Source organism: Acomys russatus, chromosome 7, assembly GCF_903995435.1.
Source record: "Acomys russatus chromosome 7, mAcoRus1.1, whole genome shotgun sequence".
Classification (NCBI taxonomy): Eukaryota; Metazoa; Chordata; class Mammalia; order Rodentia; family Muridae; genus Acomys; species Acomys russatus.
In genome coordinates this window covers 55,643,929-55,657,771 of record NC_067143.1, presented here as the reverse complement: position 1 = coordinate 55,657,771, position 13,843 = coordinate 55,643,929, and the positions used below count along the sequence as shown (strand labels likewise).

General features: G+C 40.1%; 1 protein-coding gene across 1 annotated transcript; it reads right to left on the bottom strand.

Annotated features, from left to right (window-relative positions):
* Window positions 1–7,412: 7,412 nt before the first annotated feature.
* On the bottom strand, window positions 7,413–8,366 carry LOC127192319 (olfactory receptor 51L1-like). Its single transcript, XM_051149638.1, has one exon. It carries the CDS (start codon window positions 8,364–8,366, stop codon window positions 7,413–7,415), a length of 954 nt encoding a protein of 317 aa, XP_051005595.1.
* Between the last annotated feature and the right edge of the window lie 5,477 nt (window positions 8,367–13,843).

Below are 13,843 nucleotides of genomic sequence, written 5' to 3'. Positions count from 1 at the left end.
AGTTAACTTTGTATTTTTATTTTTCTTTTCTTTTTAAAAATATATATTTTATTAATTTATTCATATTACATCTAAATTGTTATCCCATCCCTTGTATCCTCCTATTCCTCCCTCCCTCACATTTTCCCCTTACTCCCTCCCCATATGACTGTGACTGAAGGGGACTTCCTCCCCCTATATATGCTCATAGTGTATCAAGTCTCTTCTTGGTGACCTGTTATCCTTCCTCTGAGTGCCACCAGGCCTCCTCATCCAGGGGACGTGGTCAAATATGGGGCACCAGAGTTTGTGTGAAAGTCAGACCCCAAAATTTTGTATTTTTAGCTGAGACTTAACATTATTGAGATATTTCAAAAGCCTGGTATAATGGTAAGAAGTGATTTTTTTAATGTTCTTTGTAGCAGAGGTGATAATTTTCATTTCATTAAGGATCTTCTCTGATATTCTGAGAGCATATATGGGGGAGGAGGTCTCCCTCAATCACAGACATAGGGGAGGGGAGAAGGGGGAAGTGGGAGGGAGGGAAGAATGGGAGGAAACAGGGGAAGGGCTAACAATCGAGATGTAATATGAATAAATTAATAAAATTAATTAAAAAAAGAATCTTCTCTGTTGTATATATTCAACAGCACCAACAAAGGCAGTTAGATGAGAAATTAGTAACTCCAGAACAAACAGAGGACGGCATCCCGCCTTCCCTGCGGAAGGAAACAATGTGCTTACTCAGAATGCAAATGGAGAGATGGAGTCATGCTACAGAACACAGCCTAAACTTTGGATGGTTGCAGAGGTGTTCCCTCTAGGTACACCAGTATTGCTGCGAAGTAAACACTTATGTCTTTAAATTGGCACTGTGATTTATATCTGCCAGCCTTTGGTATCAAACAGGAGTATTGCCACCCTGTTATAGGGTTAGCCGTTTGTGCTTTTTATAGTTGTACATGCATACATTTTAGAAAAGTAATACATTTCCACATGAGTTTTCCAAAAGCTTTTTAGTGTTAGTTGTTCCTTCTGTATTCCCTTCCCTACCCAGCTCTCCTGGTCTCCATCACATTTAATCTTGCTAGTCATTATTTCCCTTTATCATATGTGTTTGTTTGGTTTTTGTTTTTTTCCTTTTTATTAAACAGGTTTTATTTTTATATATACATTTATATTATACATACATATATAAATATATGTATGTATATACATATACAATAAACTACCTATAGCAAGAAGAACCGTGACACAATCAGGAATTATATAGGTGTTACATTCTTAGTGTTTTGGCTATTTATATTTGATAGCTTTGAAGAAGACATCTTTCCTATCTTGGTGCATCTAAAATCTGAATGTAGATCAGTCTCCATCACATCTTGTCATTATCAACTTAAAACATCTATCTAGACCTAAACACATTTTAATCCCTAAACAACTAAGCTTAATTGTAAAACTAAACTATCTGGTCTTCAACTCCATCAGAGTCTTGAGAATAAATAAACTTGATTACCTGAGTATTCAGGGAGGACAGGTTAGTAGCTTTCCACATGAGAAGATGACAGAGACAGTTTGTTACCTGAATAGTCACCCAAAACTCTCTATAACATTGGAGCATCATCTTCAGCCTTCTGGACCAATATATCTGACAGACATATTTGTGAGGCAGGAACTATTAAGGACTTGCTTACTCTGTCTTGGTAGAGTTTGGTCCTCCACTCTGCCTGAGAAGCAAACACTTCTAAATAAATGGTTTAAAAACTGTTTGATGGAAGGAGAGTGATGTCTGAACACAACCCATTATTTCGAATTATTATGGGAGTGGCAATTTTGTTTCAAATTTCAGGATTAATATTTTTTTAAAAAATCTCTAACTTAGAAGACACCTTTCTTTGAGTCAGGGTCTCACTCTTTAGCCCAGGCTGGCCATGAACTCATGGAGGTCCTCTGCCCTAGACTATCAGTACTGGTGCTTGAAGCCACTTGCTTCCTATACACTCACAATGTCTGTTAAACTCTACTGTGATCCTGTGAGTCCCTTCTCCATCATGACAGGCTTACCTCAGCTTGCCTTTCTTACACATTACTGTTGTTTTACTATATTCACACCCCCCTCCTTGGAGCTCTCTTTCTCCCTTCCTACATCTCTCTCCTTTCCTCTTTCCCTTCTATTCCACTCTGTGGTAGATTAATTTTAGCTGCCTAGCTGAGTACCTTTGGGTTAAGAATAAGCTGCTATTCCACATGTCTCTGTGCCATATGTAACTTGATATTTGTGGCTTGTCAGATTTAAGAACTAAGAGGGATCTGGATTAGAGACACCCCAAGTATCTCTGTTTGCCACACATCAGTGTATGTCATAAAGGGCTAAAGTATCTTTCATGATATGGGGAAAGGAAAAATATAATGTTTACTAGGTATAAGGGGCAACTCCGAGCAAAAATCACAGTGTCAGGCTCACCTGTAGAGTCCACATCTTCCTGATGCCACAGTTAGGACTTTCAGGGTAATTCGAACCCCACCTGTGTGAGGCCATTCGCCCTTCAGTATGGTCAGCCTCAACCTGATGTCTAGCACACTGGATGGGGGTCCAGGTCCTTCTGTTTATCATGACCTAAGAACCATGCCTCTCTTTTCATCTTGTTGGTCAATCTCCCAACAGGCAAAGCAGCCTTTGGAGATTTTCCTACCTCTGTGCCTACAAGAACAATTAGGCCAGAAGGAGAGGTCTCAAGGGTATTGTGTGGGGGTTCAAAGTATGAGAAAATGTAGGACAATATGTGTATATGTGTATGGTTTTATGTGCACATGGAAGTATGTGAGTTTATGTAAACACAAATTAAGATATATGTACATGTGCACCAATTATGTATGTATGTATATATATATATATATATATATATATATATATATAATGGTACTGCTCATGTAAAATTTTAATTGGAAGTTTGCATAAATTTATGAACATGTACATCACATTTTGTCATATATATAAATATATCAAATGAACATGTTCATGTTTTTCTATATAACACATGTATTACATTTCTTTATATATGCATATAATATATAAATATCTATTTAAATATAAATATTATAAATAATTACAGTTAAATATAATTATTTACAGGTCTTCAAAAATAATGTTTATTACTTCTTTGCTCTATTCTATCTTAAACCTACTAGACAGAGTAATTCATATGTGGCACAAGCATAAGTTGTGTTGTGCTGAAACCATCTAAGTATGATCTACAGGGCCATTTGGATTTGTAGCTTTCATGAAGACCTGGGGCCTCTACCTACATTAAAGGCATGCCAAGGTCATAGAAACACCTACAGGCTCGACATATTTTTCTGATTCATTCTCTCTGTTGCTTTGTCTTGATTTTCAAGTTTTTCCTTGCTACTCTGCCCTGTTGTGCATGTGCCTGAGGGTGTGGAACCCTTGTTAGGAACTGTTTTGTCAAGTCTTCTTCTGTCTCCATCAAACCACAAGTACTATTAAACACCTGTTTAAAGCATTGATAAATGTTAGGACATTAAAGAAAATCTCTGAGAAATTAGATGACCACATAAAATTGAAGTAATAAAATCCTTGTAGTTTTGAGGAAAAGAATTACTGCTAAGTCTTGGAAATTCTGTTGCACACTCTCTCAAATAACAGGCAGCTGTGGGCCATTAGGGAGCAGATGGTGGATTAAAACATGTGAATACATTTAGAAAACAGACAGTTGACTGAATAAATAAACAGCTGCTACTTTTGCTTCACTTTTGCATTATAAACTAAAGAGATAAAGAGAACTCGAGGGCTTAGATATAATTCAAATAATAGGCAAATCTACAGAACCAGCAGAAAAAACAAACAAAACAAACCAGAGACACCGTTGAGAAAAATCTGAAGCCGGAAGGAGTGAGAAAAAAGAATACTTGGTAAACTATAATATTTGAAGAATCGCTGAATGCTGAAATCAACTAGATTCAGCCATCTTTTCTCCCTACAGCAGGGGAAAATAGCTATGATAGGAGACAAAACAAATTCACCATCAGAGGACACAGATGGAGGGTCAGCACTTATTTTTAAAGACTGTAGTCTCCGGTGCTGTCAGAAGGGGGCAGCAGAGGGCTGCCTCTTAGAGCTGAGTTGCCAGCTGTTTATACAACCCTATGAGAATACATAGGGGGAGGTAATCCCCCTCAGGAACAGTCATAGGGGAGGGGAATAATGGGAAAATGGCGGGGGGGGGGAGGAATGGGAGGATACAAGGGATGGGATAAACATTGAGATGTAACAAGAATAAATTAATAATAATAATAAAAAAAAGTTGGGGATCTGCGGCTGGATTGCTTGCCTATCCTTGGAGTTATGCTGTAAGTTTTGGGGTGAGAGAACGTGTATTCTGCACAAGTATCGGATCTTTTACTTAAAACAGAAAGCTCGATTAAGAATATCAAACATGACAGCTGGCTTAAAACACTGTTCAGTACACGGGATCCACATTGAGCCTCTGCATTTTACTGTGATGCTGTTTAGCTTTTGGCTGTTCTGCTTTCGGGCTTCCTCCACTACCCATCCCTCAAATGGGAAAGGTGCAGAGTGGTTCATCTGTCAAAATACACAAAACTGAGAAGCTATAAAACAAAATCTACCGAAAGGAGTTGTGTTAAAATGATTTATTATGATTTTAGTAAGTATAAAATTAGTGAGTAAAATCAATTTTTTTTACCTCACCGTGACATTTAACTCTTTCAAATGTGAAATTCAGATAACCTTCTAGGAACTGTTTTTTATATCTGCTACAATTGTCTTCATTCGTAAGGGTTGATACGGACATTCATCATCAAACAGAAAATGAGCCACACCATCAAAGATGGTAAACTGTGCATTGGAAAAGCAAGTTTTAATGAGAGGCAGGTTCAGGAGAGCTCAGAACAGCCTGCCTGTGGGCGATAAGGGGATGGGAAACACCGCGAGGAAACAATTAAACTTTTATTTTGGGGAAGGGAGTTAGGCATTATTGCTCCCTGGGTGGAAACACTACCTCTCAGAATACAGAAACAGAATTTGTATAATTTTACTTTATTTTCTTATTTTAAAATGGAAATAGAATTACCTTTCTTCCTTCCGCATCCTTTCTCTATCCCATGTTGCCCCCCTCAAAAACTTTCCTATTATCCTGTCTTTGATAGCCGCCTTTCCTTTGATTATTATTGTTACAGACATATATGCGCATGTCTGCACATGCATAGATAAATATATAACTACAAATGCTCCTTTCACTTTTGTTGTTTATGTGCGAATGGTTTCAAACTGACTATTCTGCATTAGGCAACCAATAAAGGGTCTCCTGTCAGGAAAAGCTAATTCTCCCAGCAGTCCCTCATTTGTTGTCTGTAGTTCCTTATGTAGTGGGGGATCCTCTTGAAATGTCCTCTTTCCACGTGAACATGCCTGGTGATATTGATATTGTCTGGTCCTGTCTACACAGCCATTTCCAGAAGAGGCTGAACCAGAAAAGGTCTATTTTCATTGATTATCAGGACACCAGAGACAGTTATAAGATGTGGTTTAGCATAGACGAACTAATTCACTATGTGTGAAACTATCCACTTTATGGACTTTATGATAGCCAAAAGGAAGCAGATATTTGGTAGGCATTTTTCTGGCAACAATCCAATCCTGTGTCATTATGCAGACCTCTGAAAGACCATGTGGCCTCTTGGAAGCCACGTGGTTATTTGTCAGAGAGGACATCTGGTAGTTGCTTGCTACTATAAGTAGACAAATTTCTGCCCAGAACAGGAACGATGTTAAAAAAAAAAATAGCCAATGAATGTATAATAGGCTTGGATACCAAGGGAGGTGATGGAGTCATCACAGAATCGTTTAGATCTTGTTGCTGTATTTAACAAGGTTCATCAAAGAAGGGGAGATTAGGAGACAGCGCCCATGATGGTGTATCAGTGGCAAGGTCTGGTGCCCTAGGCTGTGTGTAATGAACAGGGTTACTGCAGGCACACAGAAGCAGAGCACAGCCTGTATGTGGGAGTGTCCAGCCCTAGTGTGATGTACGTATCACACTTTTCCCCACACATAGCTCAGGGGTCTCTATGGAAGAAGAAACAGAAGGAGTGTAAGAGCAAGAGGCTGTGGGTCACGTCATGGAATAGTGTCCTTCTAAGCAGACGTTATTCCTTGATTAGTGTTTCCTCAGCTGCCTGGAAGTAGCAGGTTTTCATAAAGCTGCACAATTCTTTACTGTGTAATGGTTGAAAAATCCATTTATTTATGCAATTAATTTTGGTATTTTCATTTCCTAACCCCACTTCCGTCCCACCCCTCTCATACTGAAACCCTTTTTTTTCAACAGGTCTGCACCTTAATTTCATGCCTTCATTTTGACTGTGACCCCAGTTTAGTTTCTTGCTTGATTATGTGTAAAAGGTTCTTTACAAAGAAGGGAAACGTGTGAGTAGCAGCACCACCGAAGAAAATGATATCCCCTCTCCCAACAACTGTGACCTGACAAGAGAGGAGGAAAAAAGGACAATTGTTAAGTATAAGCTGACTAATTGTCACAATGTAAGCACATACATGTATCTAAAATGGAAATCAAAGAATAAAATACTGTCAGTTTCATGTCTTTTGAATCACTATTTACCATGTTTTTTCAAAGATAAAAATGTATTGAGCTATAGTATTGAAGGTTAGATTTATTTGCACTGTTTTACATATCTATTTTACTTTAACTTTATGTATAAATGTGTGTGCTTGAGTGTGTGTATGTGCACTATGTGTGTGCAGAGGCCCTCAGAGGTCAGAAGATGAATCCAATTCCCTGGACCTCAAGTATAGATAGTTGTGAGCACTTTTAACTATGCACCATCTCTCCAGCCCACAGATCTACTTCTTTTTAATTCATACCTTGGCCATGCTCTCTGCATTGGCCAGTTGTCTGTGTCATCACCACCTATGGCAGGAAGAAGCCTCTCTCATGAAGGCCGAGAGATGTACTGACCTCCAGATATAGCAGTAAGTTATTAGGAGTCATTTTAATACTGCGTTCAAAAGGGAATATTGGGAGGATTTATTGCTGGTAAAATTGTTAACTGAGAGAATTGTATAAATTGCTAATTTAACTCCCATGCCATTATAGTAATTTATTGATATTAACATTTTACAGAAGTAGAGTTATAATAAATTTGTTAAGTAATATCCCAAGTCACATTGAAACTGTAAGCATTGTATTAAAAACAGTCATTTTTACATTTCAGAAAGCAATGTGTACATATTTGTATTTACATATGTTAATTCTTTCCATATTGGAATCAATTCATGACAACCATGCTACCCGAAATTCAGATACTTCTGTGGTTAAAGGGTTCTGAAAAGAAACTTTCCCTTGTTGCTCGGCTTTAGTTATCACAGTACATCACTGTATCTTCCCCAGTGAAATCACCTTGACAACGGCTTTGCGGATCTGTTGGGTCTTGATGCTGTAAATAACAGGGTTCATCACAGGTGGGAAAAGCACGGAGACTGTGCCCATTAAGATGTGCACTAGGGGTGAGGTGTGCTGTCCGAATCTATGCACGATGGACAGGCCCAGAACCGGAACATAAAAGCAAAGCACAGCAAGGATGTGGGAGACACACGTGTTGAGGGCCTTGAGCCTCTCCCCTGCAGAGGCAATGGCCAGCACTGTACGGAGGATGACAGCGTAGGAGAGCAGGATGAAGAGGACATCTGAGCCCATGGCCAGCATGATGATACATAGCCCGTAGAGTCTATTGAAGCGTGTGTCAGAGCAGGCCAGGCGGATCATGTCCTGATGAAGGCAATAGGCATGGGAAAGAGCACCAGGGCGACAGTAGTCAAATGTCAATAGGTGTAGCGAGGGTGCAGCAGTAATGGCCGCGCTGCGCATGCCCAGCACCACGCCTACCAATGCCACTCGAGACCCAGTGAGCAGAGATGCATAGCGCAGTGGGAACCGGATTGCCACCAGACGGTCCAGAGCCATAGCAAACAGCACTGCCGACTCCATGAAAGAGAAAGAGTGGAGGAAGTGCTGCTGCAGCACACAGGGCACCAGACCTACTTTCCGGGCATCAAACCATAACACGCCCAGCACCGAAGGCAGTGTTGACATGCACAAGCCCAAGTCTGTCACAGCCAAGATTGCCAGGAAGTAATACATGGGCTGGTGGAGGGAAGGCTCAGTTCGAACCAGATGCAAGATAGTGACATTACCCACGAGCGCTACAAAGTATCCCATGAATATGGGCAACGAAATCCAGTGGTGTGCCCACTCCAGGCCTGGGAAGCCGGTCAGCAGAAATACTGAGTAACTGAAGTTGGCAGTCGATGGAACAGACATCTTCATTGTCAACAGGCTGATGCACTCTAGGGAAGAAGGCACATGGTCTCAGTTTAGGACAACAAGCACGGTCCCTCCCAGTGTCTCTGAGAAACGCTCCAGCCGAGTATTCTGTCTGGTATCCATTAGACTCAAAGATCTCTTAACAGCTTTCTTTACAAGTGGGAGAAACTTTTTCCTATTTATCGATCATTTTTCTTGTTGCTATCTAACATACAGTTTCAGCTATTGACACTAAGTGTGAGTGAGACTTTGCTCTTGGAAGAATGAATACAAGGTTACCTTGAATTTCTCTAAACAAACAAACAAACAAACAAACAAAAAAACTAGGCCTAGATGAGTGTCTAAGTTCCTTTCTCAAATGGTCTTTGTCTAGCCTTACTTTTTTTTTTCTTTTGTAAAAGAAGTTATTTTTAACTTTTCTGAGCAAATTGCAGATCTGCTAAGAATTTCTTCCCTTAATTTCCCCACTTTTGTCTTCTAGCTTCTATTAGACAATTTCCATCGATGTGATGGAAGGTAAGGTGATGTTCTTTCCAAACCCAGATCTTCTCAAAGAACCCCAGGATCTCCCTTCCCAGAAGCCAGGCTCAGACACCGCAGTGTCTTTCGGCATTGTGTCTTTTCAGAGAGTCATAAATGTTAGGTCTACTCACCCTGGGTTTTTAAAGCCACACAGTCACCATTTACTGAGATTTTTAATTACTTAAAAGTAACAGACTAAGTGATTCTTGAGAGTGTAGCCTTTCTAACTGCCAACTAGAAATTAATCTTGTAATTTCATGTAATTTCAGAGTGCATAGGTACACTAGTTCATTTCTACCTCTTTGACTTGTCTGATTAAACATTTTATACAATATATTTTGATCATATTCTTCTAATGTCTTTTATCTCTCAAAAGCTTTGCCTCCTCAGAAATCTTACTGGAGTTCTGATGGATCTTTTTTAAAAAATATTTTATTAATTTATTCATATTACATCTCAATTGTTAGCCCATCCCTTGTATCCTCCCATTCCTCCCTCCCTCCCGCTTTCTCCCTACTCCCCTCCTCTATGTCTGTGACTGAGGGGGACCTCCTCCCCTGTATATGCTCATAGGGTATCAAGTCTCTTCTTGGTAGCCTGCTATCCTTCCTCTGAGTACCATCAGGCCTCCCCATCAAGGGGACGTGGTAAAAAATGGGGCACCAGAGTTCGCATGAAAGTCAGACCCCACTCTCTACTCAGTGGTGGAGAATGTCCTGTCCATCAGCTATATCTGGGTAGGGGTTGGAAGTTTACTGCCTATATTGTCCTTGGCTGGTGCCATAGTTTGAGCAGGACCCCTGGACCTTAAGTAACTTTATTAGGAACAATTAGAACAATGTTTCTAAAACTACAATTTTAGCAAGCTGACCTGGAAGCAATAGCAGCCAAGCCTTGCCCTTCTTCTAACTAGTTTACAGATTTCCAAAGGCAGGGCACTCAGGAAGGTGCTGACAGGGCAAGCTAATGCTTTCCTCAGTCTCAGGATCTGAGATAGCACTTGATTTCATACTTTCATCAGTAAAACAACTCAATGATATTTCCTATTAGAAGAAGGGATATAAAATCTAATTGATATACTCTATGTACAGAATTTAGGATAAGGCTTGGAGGAGAAAAAGAAATATAAATGCATACGTTGTCATTGCCCCTGTTACAGAACTGGTTCCTAGACTTTACTTCTCTCAACCCACAGAATGAAATTCCTTCTCTATTTTTATACAATCTGTTAGATATCAGAAAACAGTAACCACAAAGGGCTGGTGACCTACCTACCTGGGGACTCAGGAGGTATAGGACAATTGAAAATGAATGAACACTTTATATATAAAGAAAATCTTACAGATTAAGTCAAGAGAAATTGGTTTGAGGGATGAACTGGCAAACGAGACTGAGGAAAGGGTCAAGGTACAGTTAAAGTAAGATAGGGGGAAATGAGGGACACACCGGTGGCCTTTGTAAGACATTTTGAAGGTATCATGGTCAAAGAAATAGGGGAGGCTAGATGACCAACAAAGTAAAAGAACACAAGTGGACCAGCACTGAAATAATGCTGAGGATGATAGTGAAGACCAGAAGGCTGAGTGGTGGAGAGAAGGGGAACTATGAGATGCAGAGGAAGAATTTGAGCAGCAGAGGATGCTGGAGACATGGTGAAGAGAGGGAAAGGACAAAAAGCTGACTGATGGGAAATCAGTATGTCTGAGAAATGCATAGTGCAAGATGGTGAGCAGAGAATTGATGACATAGAGATACAAAGAGAGAACCTGGATGGATCAAAGGCTTTAGAAGGATCAGGGGATCAGATGGGGAAAGGCAAAGGAGAAACAGAGAGAGGGCAGAGAGAGAGAGAGTCCACATGGAATATGAGAAGAGAAGACTGTTGAAAACCAGCAGGGAGAGAGGTGGAGAGGAGCAGTGAGTGTTGGTGCTGTGAAGAGTCTAGAAAGTCAGTACCTAAAAGAGGGAGTAGTCAGCCTCCTCATCTCAGTGAACACAAAAAGTTGTACAGTTCTCCAGCACAGGAGGATGGCTCTGGGATTAGACCTGTATTCTAGCCATAGCTGTCATACTCTGTCCTGAGGCATGACACCACTTAGTTTTAGTTTTTTCATCTAGTCTTCATCAACTACACAGCTTTGCAGATTAGCAAGTCATCTAATGCAGTGTTAAGCTGCATGGGCTTGCGCCATGTACTCAATAGGTACATATTACTGGGTGCAATTTCCAAAACTTCATTCCCTTTAACAATTATTTCATGATACTTTTCTCTTATGTGCTGGGTATGGCTCTTCATGGCTATAGTATGGTGGTATACAAGTTCAGTGCACAGTCTGACAGTGGAGAGTGAGCATATCAGACCTGAGGACCTGGTACTTTTTAGCATGATTTTGGGCAAGTCATCTAAATGTTTCTTCGCATGATGAGTAATTTTCATCCACATCTTGCCTCCTTTACAGGAAAATGATGTGGCATATTGAACTTTGAAAAGACTTGGTCTAAAATATTGGAATCTGTGTTAATTAGAGGGCACAGTTATGGAGATTACAATCTATTCTCTGAAGAAAATCTTAACCATTCCTATAAAACACAGGCTATAATAAGCATAGGTTTCTCTTCCTAAAACAATAGGGAGCAAACACAGAACAGTGACCCAGGTCACAGATTTGCCATCCTTCTGCGAGCTGTCCTGTCTTACAATCTCTAAATAGTTCTGCAGGATATGAGGTATCACAGAGAACCATGGCTTGGCTCCCCCTACCATAAGCCAAAGGCTCTCCAACAACTCACGATTTTCTTTTTCTACAATGTCTTTCCAGGCCCTTCAGCTTTTCTCTCTCTGTGCCCGTCTCCTACGGCTGATTCAGGATAATGCACTGTGGACTGCACTGGTATCTATAAGGGCTTTGTGTTTCTCCTTTGGGTCTTGGGGACCCCTGAGGATTCTGCACAGATTGATGCAGATCTTGCCAATACAAAATAACATTAAGGATCAGCATCCTTCCCAAACTTGGCCTGGGTACCTCAGTTATCTTCAGTGGAAATGCAGGGGCCTGGAAGTATCATGGGAGATGTCTCAGTGAGTCAGGTGGTCCTTCACTCCTCTCTCACACAGCTGCCATCTTGCTTAGACCTTCAGCTTTTCCTCCTGTCCTTTCTACAACACTGCCTTGAGATCCTCCTGGTGATTGTTCAATTAGAAACACTTCTGAACTCATCAAATAACTAGAGATTACAAGGCTGCTCAGATATTTGGACACAAAAAATCAATAAGGTAGAATCCCTGTCTTTGAGAAAAACAGGCATGCTTTGGAGGAAACAGACGTGGTAACGAATTGCTGCCACGGAATGGACAAAAGTGGATTTAACAAGCGACACAAGTATTTAGCAGAGCCTTTTTATGAGGATGCTCCCTTGTTAAGAGTCCACATGACGCATAAAGGAGATGTGCAAAGGCACTGAGTGAGCACAAAGTAGCACACAAAGTGATGTCACTATCAAGTACTTGAATGATTATATCTTACCGAAGCAGTGTTGTCTTCAAAAGCTTTTAAGAATCCAAATGATATTAAGCAAGACAAAGAGTGGTCTAGGCCATTTGCAACAGAAAATCACTTACAGAAATAGAAGTACTTATGATAAATTTTGTTTGCTTGTGTTTTTACGTATAGTGACATAAAAGCACAAATTCTGCCGCCATATAGAATAATTTCATATTCTGTTATTGGGAAAGTTATTTTGTCTCTGGGCCTCAGCTGCTTTGACTGTAGATTGGCTATTTAACTGTACTTATCTCATAAGGGTATTTATTGTCTACGTAGAGTTTGAATTGGGGCTGTATAGTGACTCCTAGATCGTGATTTGTGTTTAAAATAGCTTCTTGCCTCCATAGTGGTGTGTGTACCTATAACCGCAGCTCTCAGGAGGCTGAAAGAGGAAGACCGTGGATTCTAGGCAAGACCATGATACAGATCTCTCTCCAAATTAAAGGTGCCATATGGGAAATATTTGTACCATCCATTCAATTTTCTAGGGAATCTAGTATTGCTCTAAATAAGTATACTACAAACCCACCATTTTTTCCTTGGCAATTTGTTCTTTTTTTTCTTTCAATTTCGTATACAAAACTAAGACACCCATAATACCATATGGCAAAGGTGTATCACGGTTAAGGGCTAATAGTTGGAACTTCTTTCACTACCCATAGCAGATCTTGAGATGAACGATCTTATTTGGAACGGTCTAAGAAAAGCAGTCTAGTTAGATTGCCTCTCAATTCTGGAATCTCAGAAAATTTTCTGAGACAGCTGGATATGGTGTTGCGTGTCTGGAACTTAGGTCAGCACTGGAGAAACAGGAAGATGAGAATGAGTCCAAGGTCATCCTGGGCTCTGCAGCAAGTTTGAGGCCAGTCTAGGCAGCATGAGACCACCGCCCTGCTAATGCTCAATAAGTGCCAATACAGTGTCATTGTCATCATCACCAACACAGTCATATAAGACCTTTCAGAGTCTTTGCAAATACCTGTTTCAGTCAATGCAACTGAGTCATAATCTTGGAAATTTTGAATTATGTGAAATATAATAAAATAATATAAATAAAATTATATGCATCAGTGCTTTTTCTTTTGTTTTTGTTTTTGTTTTTTGAAACAAGGTTTCTTTGTGATAGCCTTAGCTGTCTTGGACTCACTTTGTAGACTAAGCCGGTCTTGAACTCACAAAGATCTGCCTGCCTCTGGGTCCCAAATGCTGGGATTAAAGGTGTGCGCCACCATTACTTAACTGTCACCAGTGCTTTTTCTAATAGATATAAATGTTCTGGAAACCTGTACTTTCTGATATTGTGCTTCATGTCAGTTTTCTCTTTTTTGATTTTGTCACTTTTTTTTTTCAGTGAAAGTCTGGTTATGTGACCAAAGTGGTTCTTGAACTCATGAGTCTAACTTCTGAGGTTCC

Excerpts from the sequence above, each read along its gene's own strand:
- LOC127192319 (XM_051149638.1), bottom strand. The coding sequence starts at position 8,366 with ATGAAGATGTCTGTTCCATCGACTGCCAACTTCAGTTACTCAGTATTT.